This window comes from Miniopterus schreibersii (assembly GCF_964146895.1).
Source record: "Miniopterus schreibersii genome assembly, chromosome: 1".
In the NCBI taxonomy this organism is placed as follows: domain Eukaryota; kingdom Metazoa; phylum Chordata; class Mammalia; order Chiroptera; family Miniopteridae; genus Miniopterus; species Miniopterus schreibersii.
Genome location: NC_138101.1, coordinates 22,256,709 through 22,276,018, shown reverse-complemented (window position 1 = coordinate 22,276,018; position 19,310 = coordinate 22,256,709). Strand labels below are relative to the sequence as shown.

Sequence of the window (19,310 nt, the reverse complement as noted above, 5' to 3'; positions counted from 1 at the left end):
ATGCCCAGGTTGCAGCCTTAATCCCGGGTAGGGGGCGTGCAGGAGGTAAGACGATCAATGTTTTGCTCTCACATAAATGTTTCTCTCTCTCTCCCCCTCACCCTTACTCTCTCTCTAAAAATCAATGAAAAATATTTAAAAAGAAAAGAATATGAACATCATTTCAAGGATTCAATTAGTATTAAATAGTGAGTAAAAAAAAAATTCCAGATTAGCTGTCCCAAAGGACCCTCCTGCTGCAATAAAACTGAAACCTAAGTGAATTAAAGCAAACATACATTTTAATACATTTTAAGTTCAAGCAAAGAAAAAAAAATTCCTAATACTTGAAGTCTCTGGATGTCCAAATATGAAGTTTGTTAGTTGTGATTTCACTCATTAAAATTAGGTTCTCCTTTAGCTGGTATCGAAATTAGTTAAAATTACCAAGAAAGTAGCCTGACCAAAATTAAGTTAGGGCTATCTGAGGAAGTATAGAACACAAAGGAAAACATATAGTCCATGTCCTGAGTAACATTTTTATTCAACTCAAACATTCAAATGAAGGGGGGCCTGGCCCAGCCGGGCGTGGCTCAGCGGTTGAGCATCAACCTCGGATCCAGGTGATCGGGGTTCAATTCCCAGTCAGGGCACATGCCCGGGTTGTGGACTCGATCAATGACTCTCTCATCATTGATGTTTCTCTCTCTCTCCCTCTCCCTTCCTCTCTCTGAAATCAAATTTTTCTTAAAAAAAAGGGGGGGGGGTGAAATGCCTGAACAGCTGAGCATTTGCTACCTTTTCCATCTATGTCTCCTCACTTCCTTGCAGTACTCTAAGTCACTAGGCTGCTACAACAATTTATTCCTCCCAGTGGCACATGGTTCAGGTATGCCAAACCCTACAGTCTGATCTAGGTTCAGATATTGACATCACATTATTAGTAAGTAATAAAGTATTGCCCATATAAGACAAATGGAAATTTTCCATTAACTCAATTTGGGGAACAAAAAGATACAAACTCTTCATAAACTAAATAAAAAGCCTGTAAGCAATACAAAATTTGTTATCAATTTTTAAATGGTAAAGCTGCAATCAAATCCATTTTGTTTCATTCATTATTCATAAGGGGGGGAATCTAAATAGATTTTCTATCACTGTCATGAAAAAAAAATATCTTAGGTAGTCTCCAAGTTTTACCTTGCAAGTTCCTTTGGTTTGAACTTCCACCATGTGTCCGGTTCCCGGAAAAGGACTTTATATTTATGTTTTTGAGACTACGAAAAAAAGATAAAAGCTTTTAAAAATAATTACATCTATGAAATTAATTTCACTGTATCCAATTCATAGCATGTTAAAACTAGAAGAACCTAAAATTAGCTAATCTTGATGATTGTGTTAAATTAGTAAAATGCACAATCTCTTTAACCCAGCAATTAACTTCCAGAAATGTATGCTACTGATAAACACTTATATAAGAGTATAAAGATATGTATACACCAGGATATCCAGTTCACCACTATTTGTAATAGCAAGAAAAAACAAACAACTAAGGAGCTTATGAATGAGCTAAATAAATATACAACCCTACAATGAAAATATTATACATTAATTTTTTTAATTCCATATGTCTTAATGAGAAAAGGTCCTTAATATAAATGTTAAGAAAGTAAGATACAGAATTTTCAGTTGGGTAAAAGAGGATTGATTATTCACATATTTGTACATGTATAGAAAACTTATAGACTCAAAAATACTATTAAAAGCATCTACCTTAAGGGAGTGATATTTTAAGCATTCTTCTTTATGGTTTTGAGTATTTACCATATACATGCATGACTTCTATAATTTGAAAATTGTTTTAAATAATATCTCATTCTATTTTTTGAAACTCTAATACGGCTGTAATCTAAAAAGCCAAGCCCTACACTTGTGCACTAACTAGATCCATCTCCTCTCTTCATCTCAAGGATAATTGATTTCAGGAATTCTCCCCTTTCTGAGGCATCATTAATTTTTCCTCCTTCTTGAAGCATCACATTCAGTTATTTCTCCCATCTTACTCTTAACCCCATTTTCCCTGCCAGCTATCTCCCCATGGTCTTGCTCCATTTTGCAAGAAGATGTCTCAAAATAACTACTATATTTTCTATCTCCAATCTCTCTCTTAGCCTCATAAACCCACTCCCATTGGCTACTCCACTGAAACTGGGCACCAAGACCATAATTACTTCCACGTTGAAAAAATGCTATTATTAATGCTCAGTCCTCTCCTACTTGACCCTCAGCAGCATGTTACCTTTCATCACTTTCCTCTCCTTACACTTCTCACTACCGCTTTTCCTCCTACCCCACTGAGTGGCTGCCCTCAGTTTTTTTTTTTTGCTAGTCCCTCCTTTTCACCCAGACCTCTTCTCACAATGGGATGCCCCAGACTTAGTCCTTGGTCCTGTACTCCAATCTACACTCGCTTCCTCAGTAATATCACTCCATTCAATGGCTTTAAATATCATCCATATGGTAATGACTCTCAAATATATATCTTTAGCATAGAACTTGCTCCTGAACTCCAAACTTAAAGCTCCAACTACCTATTCAACAAACTTAACATATTCAAATCTTAACTTTATAAAACAATTACCCTACACCCACCTCAAAACTATTCTACCTGAACCCTTCTTCATCTCAGCTGATGACAAGCTCATTATACAAGTCAAAAACCAACCTTAATGGCTCTCTTGTAATACCTGACTCCTCTCTCTTTCACATCCACAATAGTTCAACAAGAAATTCAGTTGACTGGACTTTCAAAATATATCTAGAATCTAATCACTGCTCACTGTCACCTTCACTGTTACCATGTTGGTCTGAGCCACATGCTCTCTTTATCACTATAGTCTTCTAACTAGTCTCCCTGCTTCCATCCGTGCCCTCCCCCCAAGTCTATTCTCACACAGCACTACACTGAGTGATCCTGTTAATGGTCAGACCATGTCACTACTCTGATCAAAACCCTCTGTTATGAACTGAATGCCTGTGTCACTACTCTGATCAAAACCCTGTTATGCCCAGCCGGGCGTGGCTCAGCGGTTGAGCATCGACCTAGGATCCAGGAGATCGGGGTTCAATCCCCGGTCAGGGCACATGCTGGGGTTGTGAGCTGCAGCCGATCAATGACTCTCTCATCATTCATGTTTCTATCTCTCTCTCTTCCTCTCCCTTCCTCTCTCTGAAATCAATAAAGATATATTTAAAAAAAAAAAAAAAAACCAACAAAACCCTCTGTTATGAACTGAATGTCTGTGTCCCCTCGAACCCCATATTCAGAAACTCAAATTGCGCCATGTGACTATTTTAGGAGATAAGGCCTTTAAGGAGATAATTAGGGTTAAATGAGGTCATAATGGTGGGGCCCTGATTCTTGTAAGAGACACCAAAGAACTCTCTCCACCATATGAGAATACAGCAAGAAGGTGACCATCTGGAAGCCAGGAAGAGAACTCTCACCAGAAACCAACCCTGACAGATCTTAACCTGGGACTTCTAGCCTCCAGAGCTGTGAGAAAATTAATTTCTGTTGTGTAAGCCACCCAATCTGTGGTATTTTGTTATGGCAGCCTGAGCAGACCGATACATCTTCCATGTCACTCAAAGTAAGACCCAAAGTTCTTACAGTGATCTATGAGCCCTTTCATAATCTGCCCTACCATCTCTCCAACCACCATTACATCTCTGACCTCATCTCCCACTACTGATACCCTCAATTTTGTGAAAAGATACCAAATGAACAATGATACTTTGTCGTTACTGACAGAAAAGCCCAAAAGTCAACCCAGACACTGAGGTAGAAGACATAAATAACACCCTGTAACGAGAGTACTCACTTTCGTTTCCTCACCTCAGCACCAAATTTCATACAACTTATTCAGAGCCTGGCAACAGCCTGAGTCTCTAATTACCTAAAGGGATGTCATGTAGTTCTTAAGATCAAATTAATTTTAAATGCAAACACAGGAAAAAAGGAAAGACTATAAACTTAAAGACTTTTTCAACTCCGATATCAATAGGAAAATCTTAATATTACTTGAGAGGATTCTAAATGACTTAAGTTATATGATAACCCACAAGGGAAGATATACGTATATACTTAAAACAAAGTAGCAAGTATTGCCAGCTGCTACTAAGCATACTTGACTGCTCCCTATTTATCCCCGAGTCACTACATACTTTTGTAAACGACAGTGAAGATGGTAATAAGCAGTTATCACCCATCTATTCCACTCCTCCACAGCTCTCATTATATTCCTACTAAAAGAAGCAAAAAGCAACCCTCCTCCTCTACAGTAATTCTTGTCTACTTTTTAAAGAAAAAATGAGTATGGTACTCTACAATAAGAAGGAATCCTTTATACTTCTGAGTTGGGAAGATCCAAGGAATCAATACTGAAAAAATAGCTTTATATTTTCAATTATTATAGAAGAAAAAAGAAAACATTGAAGGCTAAATGAAAATCAGAAACACAGTAAGTTGAGGCTGCCTTTATTTTCTACATAGGAAAATAAAGTGTTACAGAACTTTCTAAGAGCAGAAAGCCGAGTACGGTTAAGGGGGAAAGCATGACCCTATGGTGAGTATATATTAGTGTAGAAATTAGGAATTCCTAAGGCCAGAAAGCAAACCAATTTCAGCTCACACTACACTAAAATGGAGTCTTTTTGCTTCCTCTATTGCCTCTGCACAGAAGTAAAATCCCATTTGCTTCCAAAGGACACATAATTTTCTCCAGAAAGGTGAAGAATCACACCTTCAAAATAGTACAAGTGCAATAGACAGAGCAAAGGAGGTAGAGGCTAGATGTGTTGAGGACAAAAGAGGAAGTACATTCACTCACAAAAGAAGCATAAACTGAGCTTTCATGTGCCAGGCGTGTGCTAATCTTGGGGGAACTAACCAAACAATACCCCATACTCACAAAAGCTTCATCAGTTTACTCAAGGAATATATATTTACTATATGCCAATCATAGTGTTACACCTTGGTAACTCAATGACAAATAAAACAGTCCTACCCTCAAGAGTATATAGATGGCCTAGAGCCAAATTCAGCCTACCAGCCAATATTTGCAATAGACTACTAGCTAAAAAGTTTTTAGCCTAGTCGGGCGTGGCTCAGCAGGTGAGCATCAACCTAGATAGGATCCAGGAGATTGTGGTTTGATTCCTGATTCCTGGTCAGGGCACATGCCCAAGTTGTGGCCTCGACCCCCAGTCAGGGGCCTGCAGGAGGCAGAAGATCATAGACAACTCTCATCACTGGTGTTTCTATCTTTCTCTCCCTTCTCTCTCTGAAATCAATAAAGATATATTTTTTTTTAAAAAAATTTTTTTAAAAGAATAGTTTTTATATCTTCAAAAGTTTATGTAAAAGAAAAAAGATATGCAATAGAGACCGTATATAGCCTACAAAACCTAAAATATTTACTATATGTTGTTTTATAGAAAAAAGTTAGCCAACCCACGGCCTACTGATAAAATGTGCTTAATGCTATGACAGAAGTAAGCCAGGGTACTGTGAAAGCAGAAAGATTACCAACTCAGCTTTTTAATAAGTTGATGAATGCTAACTTCCTCAAAAAGTGACATCAAAGTTGGGCAAAAAAGGAATCTGGCAAATTTGGAGAACTGAAAATAGTGGAGTTTACAGAATTCTGAATGTCTCAGAATAGCAAAATTTCAAAAGAAATTTGGGGAATAAAAAGGACAACCAAATTTTGAATCTGCCAAATAAGAGCAATACGAAAATACACAGACACACACACACAGACACACATATTCACACACCACACATAAATTTATACCACTACCTTTTCAAAAAAGATATCGAAAACCAAAAATAAACCATCTTAGAATTTTAAAATTGAATCTCAGAATTTGAAAACTGAATTTAGCTTTATGGAAAAAAAACTATTCGTTTTTCTCATTCTGCTAAAGACCAGAGAAGGCTCAGTTACAGACAGTCCATGGACTATTTGCTTGAGATTCACTTTTGTAATTAACATCCCCAATAATTTCAAACCCACTATTATAGACTTATGACAATATGTGGTACAAACCAACGCAACATATGGCTTCATTTCCCATGCCTGTAGGTTTGTATTATCTATTATTACAGGAGAGACCTTCTTTTCGAATGCTTCTTTTGCTGAAAAACACACAAAAAAAAGAAAATCATTTTTAATAACAATATTAAATATGAATTTGATATTTTAAAAATCTGATCTTGTTTTTATAATTTGAAAATCATAGATATGTGCTAAGTTTACTCAAAACTCTCCTTCTAAATATCACTTCTGAGTATACAAAAAATTAAAGTACAGGTAAACATTGAATAATAAAACTAAAGTTATAATCAGAGAAAATTATTAAATAAAAACTATATGATCTAAGTTTTATATGTGTTACATGTATTAGCAGCATAAATGAAAAAAAGAAATCTATCATTTAAAATATCATGCTAAAAGCAACAAGGTATCCTGGACAAGATTCTCAAACAAAAAAAGGACTTTTGTAGAAAAACAAAAATCCAAATAAAGTCTGGATTGTATATAATAGTAATGTACCTGTAATATTATGATGTATGATAAAAAATATATATTTGGTCTTCATCCAGTTTCCGGCCCAGAGCTTCTAAAACCCTTGGAATTTCCTAAGTGATGAAAGCTTAAAGATGTTTCTTATGTTATGTTAATAAAGTGACTTTTGAAATGCACCTAGGGATGGAGGCTGGTTTTCAGTGGAGCTAACCTGATTAGAAGGCTGGAACTTGCAGCCTCACTCCAAGACCTTGGGGTTGGAGAGAGAGGACAAGGACCGAGTTCAATGACCTGCGGCCAATGATTTAATCAATCATGCCTATGTAACGAAGCCTCCATAAGACCCAAAAGGACTCAGTTCGAAGAACATCCAGGCTGGGGAACACGTGATGGTGCTGGGAGAATGGTGAGCCTGGGCTCAAGGGCACAGATGCTCCATGCCTTTTCCCCATACCTTGCCCAACGGATCTCTTCATCTGACTGTTCCTGAGTTATATCCTTGTATAATAAATTGGTAATCCTGTGAGTAAACAGGTTTTCCTGAGTTCTGTGAGACACTCTCGAAAATTAAACCCAAGGAGGGGGTCATTGGAACCTCCAATTTGTAGCACCTGGGTCAGAAGCACAGGTAACAAACAGCCTGGGCTTACAACTGGCATTTAAAATGAAGGACAGTCTTGTGGGACTGAGCCCTTTACGTGTGGAATCTGATTCCATCTCTGAGTAAATAGTGTTAGAATTTAGGTGAATTCTTGGACACCTGGTGTGTCCAAGAACTGCTTATTGGTGAGGGGAAGCCTACACACACACACACACACACACACACACACACACACACGCACGCACGCACGCACGCACACGCACACTAGAACTGGGTCCAGGAACCCTTTTCAGTAGCAATGTTAATTTTTAATCTTGACAAAAGGTACCATGGTTATAAAAGATGTTACCATTAGGAAAAAATGGGTGAGTGGTATACAGAAACTCTATACTACTTTTGCAACCTTTCCATAAATCTAAAATTATTCCAAAACAAAGTTTTAAAACAAAAAATACCTAAGGTACAATGCTTTGAAATAAAGAAAACATTATTATATAATGTTGTGTAAGAGATTTTCTTACAAAACTACCTTTTTCCCAAGAAATTACACTATTCAGGAAATTAATAATGAACCATAATAAGTAAGCCTTGCAAGGAAGTTATTTGGAAATTTTAGAAGTTCTGTATACTCTCTTACAACTCAATAACGAAAAGAAAAATAATCCAATTTAAAAAGGTAAAAAACTTGGAAAGCTCTTCAAAGCAGATAAACAAATGGCCAATAAGCACACAAAAAGATTCTCAACACCATTAGCCATCAGGGGAATGCAAATCAAACCGCAATGATATACCACTTCGCAGCTACCAGGAGAGCTATAATCAAAAAGACAGATAATAGTAAGTGTTGGTGATGATGCGGGGAAATTAGAATCCTCACAAGCTACTAGTAGGAATGTAAAATTGTGCAGTTGCTTTGGAAAACAGCTTGACAGTTCCTAAAAATGTTAAGACATACACATGTATGTTTACAGCAACATTACTCATAATAGCCAAAAAGTGGAAACAACCCAAACATTCATCAACTGACAAATAAATAAATAAAATGTAGCATATCCATACCATGGAATATTACTCAGCCATAAGAAGGAATGAGGTACTAATGTATGCTACAACTTAGATGAACCTTGAACACATTACACTAGGTGAAAGAAACCATTCACAAAAGACTACATGTTATATGATTCCATTTACCTGAAATAAGAATAAGCAAACCTATTGAGAGAGACAGTAGATTGATGGTTGCCTAGGGCTGTGAGAGGTTGAACAGAAATGAAAAGTGACTGCTAATGGGTACAGCATCTTTTTAAGGTGATAAAAATGTTCTAAAACTGTTTGCGATGATGGCTGTACAACTCTATACTAAAAATCATGTGAATTATATCTCAATAAAGTTGTTTCAAAGAGTTCTGCCTATTAATATTATTGCTGTGGCTTTGGTGTAGTAAGGGCATGTTGAACCACTGCTAAGCATTCTTCATTCTCATTTAACCTTTATAACAGTCCTGGGGATTTACAGATGAAGACACTGATGAGACTAGTAACTGACAAATCCAAGACTGCTCTTCAGCACATAATACTGTTTTCTTTATTTTTAGTTGTGTTGACATATTCATAAATTCTTAAGTTCTTACTTTCATACAAGGTGAAGCAAAAGGAGGTTTACAATTATTTGTATGGAAAATAATATAATAATCAATAAATAATACAAGGATAAACTGTGTTCCTCGTACTCACAACTGTAAGCCTATTTTTGCCCACCCCAGTATTTAGTTCAAGAAGGAATACAGAAAAATTTAACAATATCTTAGGATAGCAAACTCAAGTATCTCCTTCATAGTGCATTTATCATAAAAGAAAGGCAAAGTAAAATATTGTCTTTTTTTTAATCTTTACCCGAGGATATGTTTATTGATTTGAGAGAGGAAGAAAGAGAAAAAGAGAAACATCAATGTGAGAGAGAGACATCAACCAGTTGCCTCCCATACATGACCTGATTGGGCCAACCGATGGGCTGTTTATGATTTAATACAAATTTCCTATATGAAATTCAAACTATTCATATAACTAACCATTTCATGATAAAAAAAAAAAAACAAAACTATCTTCAGTGATCAGACAGTTGCACTAATAAAGAAATAAAGATTTAGCTATAATCTCCCTACAGATCCAGTTTGAGGAGAGCCATTTTTACTCTTACACTATCCTCCATAAAAATTAAACCAACCTAGGAAAGACTGATGGTTAACAGTCTAGGAAACAGGAACCAGAGCATACCAGACAACTGCAACCATCTTGAGCTATTTTGAGACCCAAGTAAAAATTCTGATTTACTTCTGACAAGATGATCACTGATTAAATGAAACTTAAACATGCCATGCAATGTTCTATGTATTTTCCAAAAATTAAGTCATTTAATCCTCATAACAATTTTGAGATCAGATTACCTCTTTTACCTCTTATTATGTAACACAAGAATAGTTACAAGTTTACATATATATCTAGTTATAAATTAAAGTCAATTTTAATTTTTTAAAAGTTGCATGTCTCTGAAAATACAAAAACTAAGAGAATTTTTTCTTTATATTACTCTTAATATTATCTGGAATCTGATGCCTATTCTTACCACGATTCTGGTTCCATTCATGTGCTTCTCCTAAGTACTTTACATCAAACTGGTACTGTCCATTTATGTAAAAGTAATCATCAGTACTAAGAATGACTCCACTTGGATTATCCTCTTGCAAAGTCCTGTAAATGATAAGTGGATTTTCATTAATTTTTCTTCTAAATTCTCTCTCCTAATTTTCACAAGGTCAAAATGCAAATTAAAAAATTCAAGTATTATAATTTAGAAGAATGAAAATATTGTAATGTTCAAACAAATCATACTGGAAATCCTCTAAGCATTAGTTTGACTCCCAAAAAAACTGACCGAAGGCAAGACTATTTTGCTTCATGTAAAACATTTCAAAAATTTTTTTAATGTTATAAAGTCCTTTATCCTTAACTCTAAAGGTTTCAAGATTAACAAATTTTTAATTATCAAGAAAAGTCATAACTGAAAATGTTTCAGAATCTTACCAGTCACTGGGTTCCTCCTAATCTGGTCACATGATACACACTTATCTTTACCTACCCTAAGTGTAAGGTCACGTCAAGGTTGGCATTCAACAGATTTTCAAAAGCACATGAAATTCTTTGTATATATATTGCTATAAATTTAGTGAGTGTGCCAAAAACATCCAAAAACATGTTAATAGACTGTTAATTCAATCTGTTAAATTATACAAAGCTAAGATAATTTTGGGGGGTGTTGACATCTCTCTTCCCCAATTTTGGAATTTGTCTTCTACATAATTGAAATGCATGCAAAAACTAAACAAACAGAATCTACTTAAAATACCACTATTTATTCTCTCCTCTAAAATATGTGTAAGTATACATAAAGCTAAAATATCTTTTGAATTTTCTTTTTATTAGCATCAACTAAGTACCAGGCACTGTTGTAAGCACTGAGCATACATCAATGAACAAAAAAGATAAAAATTCTTGCATTCATGGAACTTACATTCGGAGGAATGCTCACTTGATCTCACCACCTTCTAATGCTCCTACACTTACCCTCTTTCATCTCATTTTCCTTTGTCTGACACTTCTTTTCCCTTTAAACAACTATACATCTCAGCCATCTTTAAAGTTTTTCACCACACTGTAAGGACCCCCTTTCAACTATTACCCAACTTCTTTCCTTCCCCTTTAACTGCTTTATTATCAATGCTTCCTTAACCCTTCTGTCCTCTACCTTCACAGTGAATCAAAATTTTTTTAAGATAGCCATTCATGACCTTCTTTCCAATAAATCCAAAAGCCTTTTTCATCCCTCATTTCCTTGGGCTTGCACACTAGTTTAATACTGTGCAACGATTCTCTCTGAGAAATAGCTTCTACGTCTCTGCACTTCCCAGTTATTATTCTCTATTAATTCAAAAAAATATTAGGCCTTGGCTGGGTAGCTCAGTTGGTTAAGGCATTGTCCCAAAATACCAAGGTTGCGGTTCAATCTCTGGTCAGGTAACACACAAGAATCAATCAATGAATGCATAAATAAGTGGAACAACAAATCGACCTTTCTCTTTCTCTCTCTAAAAATCAATCAATTTTTTTTTAAAAGACAAAAGAATGTTAAGTTCCTACTTTGTGAACAGTACTTCTCTTCCCATTTTCTAACTGTAGATCCCTGTTGCTCCAAGGCCCCTGAAATCTAACCTGTGTCACAGTTCTATTACCTTTTTTTTTTTAAATCCTCACCCGAGGATATGCTTTATTTTAGAGAGAGAGTAAGGGAGAAAGACAGAGAGAGAGAAACATCAATGTGAGAGAGAAACGATGATCGGCTGCCTTCGGCAAGAGCCTTGACCGGGGATCAAACCCACAACCTAGATATGTGCTGTGACGAGGAATCAAACCCACAATCTTTTTGGTGTGTGGGATGGCACTCCAACCAACTGAGCCACCCAGCCAGGGCAGTTCTATTACCTTTTAAGATACCATCTTCCATGCTAATCTCTTTCACAAAATATAATACCATGACTGATTTCAATACCTACAATATTAAGTTAAAATGTTGTATTATTGTTGTCATTAAATCAATAAGAAAAAGCCTGTCTACAGAAGCATATGCTTACAAGCGTATGAGTAGAACATGTGGAAACTTACTGGGAGATAAATCTAGACAAGGAAAGCATATCAAAAATCAACTGAAAATGAGTTCATCAAAGGACATTCCCAAGTATATATACATATTCATTAAGACTAGATATAGCCAGGATCTGCGGACAAGGAGTTAAAATTTGGAAGGGAAAAAAAAAAAAAAAACCTGGCAAATAAAATAGATATAAAAATCTTCTGGAAATTAAAGGCTAAGTAGGGGTGGGAGACACTTTGAAAACAATGTTCCTTAATTAGTACCAATGAAAACACAACAAAGCTGTCTCTAACCCTGACTCCAGTCTCTCAAACAAATACACCCACTACCTAAACTACAAAAGGGACACAGATGGATATATGATATAAAATAATGGAGGGTACAACATTTTACAAGTTCTCTGACTACCAGCAACTCATCCTATGTTCTCTTCCTTCAAATCACACATTTCTAAAAGCATTATTTAACAAAATGCTACAATCCCAAATTTCCAATTACCAGTAGAATTCTTGTACTCAAGACTTCCTTGAATTCAAAATCAATTATGGCTCTTTAACTCCCTAATCAAAGATGAACTCATCCTTCTCCCGCTCAAATTAGTTTTCTTTCACATAAAGCTATTTCTGTTTATTTCACAAACTCACAATCTTGGAATCTTCTTTAGTTTTTTTTCTATTTTGTCTCTTAAAATGGTAATCTAATATTGAAAATTCAGCCCGCCCGGCATGACTCAGCGGTTGAGCATCGACCTACAATCCAGGAGATTAAGGTTCAATTCCGGGTCAGAGCACATGCTCAGGTTGTGGGGCATGCATATGCTAAGCATATGAGTAGAACATGAAGAAACTTACTGGGAGATAAATCCAAACAAGGAAAATCCCCGGTAGGGGGCATGCAGGAGGCAGCCGATCAATGACTATCTCATCAATGATGTTTCTATCTCTCTCTCTGTCTCCTTCCCTCTCTCTAAAATCAATAAAGGTATTTTTTTTTTAAAAAAAAAGAAAGAAAATTTAATAAAAACTTTTGGTGAAAACAGTGCAATCAGCCACCAAGTCAAAAAAAAATCAATAGAAAGAAAATATTTTAGAAGTTACTAAACATCTACGTTAAGCAAAAGCACATATTCATATACTATTATAATTGTTCAGGTTCATGCACTATACTTCTTAAAATTCAATTAAACCTCATACCTTGCCAAAAAAGATTTTCCTGATCCTGGAAGCCCTCTAAGAAGAACAAGAACTAGTCCAACATAAGATGTCTTCTTTCTTACAACCTGAGAAACTGGAGTTTCTTGTACTTGATAAGCACTTGTTCCCTCTTTATTTCTCCACACCTTTGTTGGGGAAGGGTGAGAAATAACTGGAGATGGAAATGTATAGTTGACAGGTCTCCAGTGTGCAGCTGTGGTAACAACAGGAGCTACAAAGCCATGATTTCCTTGAAAGAGGTCAAAGGCAGGAATCATTGGATTCCACATTGGTGGAGGTGGAGGAGGCAGCAGTAGAGGGATAGGGGTAAGCACTGGGCAGTAATTCACATCCTTCCCCTTTGGTTGCAATTCACTATGTTTGCGTGGCTTGAAACTGAATTCTTCAGAAGGTACAAACACATCAGGGACAGAAGTAGATTTCTGATCCCCACCTGTACCTAGTAAACCAAGCCCTGGATTTTGCACAGTACAGTTTAAAGGAGCCTGAGGTTCAGTGGCATCCAAATCTACAGGGGCTTGAGAGAACTGAGTCTCAGCACACTCAGATTCTGAAAGCTCTTTCTTGCTTTGATTGAGATTGCTACAATCCACCACAGTGTCATTTGCTACATTTAAAGAACTACTGAGAAGAGAATCTTCCAATGTGTCATCCTTCATAAAACTTTTGGACTCATTTGAAACCGAATGTGAAGTTAAGGGGCTTGAACTTAAAGTAGAGGCAGAAGTCTCTATATTGTCACTGTTCAAATCCATAGTTTGTGCAGAAAGAACGGGAGTCATACTACTTGCATCTGAATTTATGAACGCACTCGGGTCACTAAAACTATTAACATCTTGCAGAGGCAAAAATGAGTATGCTTGGTCATCAGGAGAAGAGTTCAATTTCTCAAAAGCATTCTGTATTAAGGAATCCAAGTCTTCGGTTAGCTGCATGTCCAAGAATGAATCCATTTTTGAATCTTCACTCTCGTCTTCAGGACACTTTTCCATTATTTCATGTCCTGATGCACTTACTTGGTTCTCAGAAGCAATGACGTTTTCTGAAGATGACTCTTCTATCTTGGTATCAGTGGCCGATAATTCTAATAGACAATCCATGGCATTATCAACTGTACAACAAGAATAACAGCAATAAAATATATGCATATATGTACTGAAAATATTAAAATATAATTTGATTAAAATATACATAATTATACTGCATTGAATGGTATATAGAGAAACTTATAAATATTCAAATTATTTTTTTAATTAGTATTTTACTAATATACCAGTCAGTATTAGTGAAAGGTCTGAAAGAAGGACACATGCAGTGTTTTTACTTACAAACAGTAACAAATTAGGCTAATAACCTGCCATCGAGTAGGTATTTTCTGATGAACTTATTACGTAAGTGTAAAAAGATCTGTAATTGTATGCACAACAGTTGTTTCTAAAAATCCTAAAACCAGTTGATTTACTCAACAAATACTTACCTATTGCATGTCCTTTTAAATATTAAGTATTTAAAGTACTCTTTGAGTAAATCTAATTTGATTATGTGGTCCATGCTATGAATTTCACTTAATAAGAAAAATATGTAAGGCAAGTACTACCTACATATCAGACATACTTTGTGCAAAGATGACTAAGACATTGTTTTACTACCCTTAAAGGAATTTTGCAGATTAAGAAATACAAATTGCCAGTTGTAAAGACAGTCATGGGATGTAAAGTATGGCACAGGGAATACAGTCAATGATATAGTAATAACTATGTATGGTGCCAGATGGGTACTAGATTTATTGGGGTGATCACTTCATAACATATGTAAATGTCTAATAGCTAAGTTGTACACCTGAAACTAATGTAATATTCTATGTCAACTGTAATTGTAAAAAGGTTTTTAAAAATAAAATAAAAAACAATTTAAGGACTTTCTGCAGTCTAATGGAGGCAATTAAAGATAATTACATTAGAAAACAATTACACTATAGATTAAATAATGCACACTTTAAATAATATACAAATGTGATAACAGCCTTATAGGAGAGTAAGGAAAGATTTCACATAAGGTGATACGTGAACTAGGACTTGAAGAGTAAAAAGAAACTTGTGAGACACAGAGGGGAAAGGCAAAGCCAGTCTTGAGAACATAAAGCATGTTTAAGATATTAAGAGAAATTGGTGGGCACACAGGAGTACAGTGGATAAGAAAAGGAGATAAAACTGGAAAGGGAGCTCAGGTGAAATTTGGAAGTATCCTGTATGTCATAGTAAGAAATACCCATTTTATTTCTACAGAAACTTGAAGGGAAATTACCTATCACAGTATTTGGGCTAGAAGTTTTATATGTATCCCCTCACTGAATCCTCAAATAATACTATGAGGTATAGTATTCCTAGTAAATAGATAAAGAAAATGAAGTTCAAAAAGGACATTAACTTGGCCCAAGTCACACAGGTAGTAAGTGACAGACCCATGACTGGTAAGTCTGACTCCAACGCTGATCTCTTTCTATTATAACACAAACAAGGAGCCATTAGAATTGTTAAGTGTTTTAAATTTGGGATTTTGTTTTGTGTTTTGTCTTGTGTTCCTTTAAGGAAGATAAGTATGTAAACAACACAGCACAGTAGGTAACAACTCTCATCTGGAGTCAGAACACCAGCATTTATATCCCTACTTGCTGGCTATGACACTTTGAACATGTTGCTTAACTTTCCTAAACCTGATTTTCTCATTTGCGATATGGGGATAATAAAAGTACCTACCTCATAGGGTTGCTGTGAGGATTAAATGAGATAATCCATGAAAAATTGCTGTGCTCAAGGACTGGCACCTAGTAAGCACCCAATTAATGTTCCCTTAAGAAGAAAAACAAAGATGGATTGGAGGGGACAAGCCTGACAGAGAGACCAGTTAGGAGATTACAGCAATACTACTACAAAAGCTAGAAGCCCTAAACATGGAAAAAAGAGAAGTTTTAAAAAAGAAAGAAAATACAAGAGGTAGTTCTATGAAAGAAAATGTACGTGATAGAAAAACCACAAAAGAAAAGATGAACCGAAAAAAATCAATGTGTATAAAAAGAAAAGCAGTATTAAATTAAAATAAAAAGTCAAGCTATAGATCACACAAATGAAAAGTCCTTATACAGTTTGTTGAAAAAAATTAAAACAATGGTAAAAAACAAAAACACATGAACAATTCAAACAAGAATTAATGAACAATTTATATGCAAAATGTTCAACACTTTATTTTTTAAAAATAAAAAAATAAAAATTAAAAACACAAATTGAGAAAAGTAATTTTTTTCCTATTAAAATACTACAAAATTCTGAAAAGGCCATGGTGAAACCACTATATTTATAGAGCACTGGTGGTATAACAAATTGGCACATCTCCTTGGTAGGCAATTTATTAGTGTTTCCAAGAGCTGAAAACTGTTCTTATCCATGATGTAAGAAACAAAACTTTGGGAATAAGAAAAAAAGCCAACAGAAAGAAAAAGAAAAGTGTAGCAAGATGGTCTCTGAAATATTAATTATTCATGAAAAACTTAGATATAAATAACTAAGAACACGACTCCTCAGTGGAATATTAGAAAGCTAATAAAAATAAATTTAAAGATTCCAGCAACACTGAAAAAAATGCTTATGTTAGGTTAAGTTTAAAAAGTAGAATACACAATTTCATCAATGGTACTATTCAAACTACTCAAAATATCAGTATTTATGAACAAGGCGTAGAGAAGATCCTAGAAAAGAGAAATATGTTTTTTGTTAGGATTGAGGGTAATATATTTTTCTTCTAATTCCACATCGTTGTTAGTTTATATGCAACAAATTTTAAAGACATCAAAATCAGGAAATATTGAAATCACACTTAAAAAATTCTACACACCATCATTTCTGCACATCATGTGAACTGCTGAAAACTGGTTTTCTGCATATATATCATAACAGGATAAATAATGCTTATATCACAGACCATGTAATGAATAAAAATGGAAGTTTATTACGCATTATCAAAACTTCCCAAATCTAGAATAATTTTCATGTGTTAATCATGGTCAAAAGCAATACTAAGCATCAACATTTAATTTACTCATCCATTCATTCAACTTTGATATTTTCCCCTATAAAGCAAGCATACTTCTAAACAATTTATTACAAGTCACTAATAACTTACTATACTGAAGGCTTTACCAAGACACAGACACACACCTTGATCCTCGCCAAATAAGTAATATGAGGTACATACTATTATTTTTCTCATTAACAGATAAGAAAATTTAGAGCCATAAAGGATAAGTGGCAGGGCTGGAAATCCAACCCAAGTTTCTTGACTCCAAAGCCAACATTTCAAAAGCATACTACCGTACTAGCCTCAGCCCTTATCAGCTCTCATTCCCACAATTACAGTTACCTTTTCATTCAATAAATATTTACAGAAGTCCTACTACGAATCATTTGCTATTTTAAGGGCTGGGGATACAAGAATAAATAAAACAGTTTTTAAAATCTGTCTTTATGGAACTTACATTCAAGGACAGTGATTCTCAACTGGGAATGATTTTGGTCCCCAGAGAACAATGACAATATATGGAGGCATTTTTAAGTGTCATAACTGGGGGTGAAAGGAGGTGCTACTGGCATCTAGTGGGTACAGGCCAGGGATGCTGCTGAATATCCTACAAGGCATAAGACAACTACTCACAAGAAAGAATTATCTAGTCCAAAATGTCAGTAGTGCCAACCTGGTCTAGCAGGGAGTTAAAAAGTACATAAAGCATAGACCAGGATATCTATACACACATCTTACATTTCTTGAAGGCAGAAACTATACTTTATTCTTCTTCATATCACAGTATACCAAACTTAGAACCTCTCCAGCTGCAGGTGCTCAATAAGTGATAAAAAAGAAATAAGGCAGGCATTTTTCTATATCACTACTGGTCATGACATAGTACATGAAGTCTTCTTATAAGATATAAAGGATTCAAACTAAACTTTTTCTCACCTTTGAAATCACATTCAGAAAGCATCAAATACACTACATCGGGATCCAGCTCAGAAAACATCTCTGAGATATTGACGAAGAGTTCTTCCTGATCAACTTTTGTTTCACACATGGAAGGAAGAGTAGTTGGCTCCTCATGACTAGCAATACTGGATACAACTTCCTTAAAGTTTGCGGTCTTCCGAAAAGAATTTCCCCCAAGATTTTTCCTTTTCCTTGGCATTCTGACTTCCAAAACTAAAATGTTTTCCTTTATTATGTAAGATGTTTAATATTTAAGTCATACCTCAAAGAAAACAGGGTTAAATATCTTGCACAATCCAGCAGTAATAGGACCTAAAATAGAAAGTAGAAACACTCAGGCTATATAGTTATATTTCCATCTCTAATATTGGAATATCTTACTTAACTCTAAGGAAGTACCATCAACTCTAGCACAAAGCTAAGGAGCAGTCAAACAATTTCTCCCTCTCCAAAATATGCAAGCTTTGCCAGGATTGAACATGTTAAAAATTAAGATCTTAACAAATGTAAAATTTTAACAGTGAGTACACTGTATTAATATCATTATTTCTATTAAGAGAAACCATAAAACAGTACTGAACACCCACATCTGGAGGTCTAATAGGCATCACAAAATCAACAGTCGAAAACTGAGTTCCTGATCATCTCCTTCAAACCTGCTCTTCCCAGTCTTTCCCATCTCAATGCAACTCTATCCTTCCAACTGTTCAGATCAAAACTCTTAGAATAATTCTCGACTCCGCTCATCCCACATTCAATCAGTAAGCTAATCGTATCGGTACAACCCTTAAAATGTATCCAGAATATGCTCATTCCTCACCATCTGCACTGCTACCACAGCCTCTTCCCTGGATTACTATAATAGTCTCATCAATCTTCCTGCTTCTACACTTGCCCCTTCAGTCTACTTCACACAGCAATCAGTGACTTAATTAAACCATAGGTCTGATCATGCCTCTCTTCTGCTAAACTATCCTAGCTTCCTATTTCACTCAGGGTAAAAGCCAGAACCCTTAAAATGGCCTATAACCCAAACAACTGTTACCTCAATGATGTCATCACTAATCCTTTTTTCATCACTCATATCACTCCAGCCACACTTCATCTCCTTGCTGTTCTTCAAACACACTAGCCATGCTCCCACCTAGGAACCTCTTTACATCTTCGCTCCCTCTACCTGAATTACT

The 19,310-nt window shown here is 35.5% G+C and overlaps 1 protein-coding gene across 14 annotated transcripts in view; it reads right to left on the bottom strand.

The window, feature by feature from the left end:
* The window catches only part of N4BP2 (NEDD4 binding protein 2), an 83,143-nt gene that overhangs the window by 36,553 nt on the left and 27,280 nt on the right, over positions 1-19,310 (bottom strand). For 10 of the 14 annotated variants that reach the window (XM_081146443.1, XM_081146442.1, XM_081146446.1 and 7 more), the window contains 5 exons: positions 18,100-18,435; positions 13,072-14,203; positions 9,797-9,921; positions 6,093-6,181; positions 1,180-1,256 (listed from right to left, as the gene is read on the bottom strand). In XM_081146443.1, coding sequence (XP_081002569.1) covers positions 1,180-1,256; positions 6,093-6,181; positions 9,797-9,921; positions 13,072-14,203; positions 18,100-18,322 — 1,646 coding nt within the window. In that variant the 5' untranslated portion in view covers positions 18,323-18,435. Of the gene's footprint in view, positions 1-1,179; positions 1,257-6,092; positions 6,182-9,796; positions 9,922-13,071; positions 14,204-15,848; positions 17,272-18,099; positions 18,436-19,310 lie in introns of those variants that run through there. The other 4 variants (XM_081146437.1, XM_081146438.1, XM_081146440.1 and 1 more) reach the window with 2 other exon arrangements.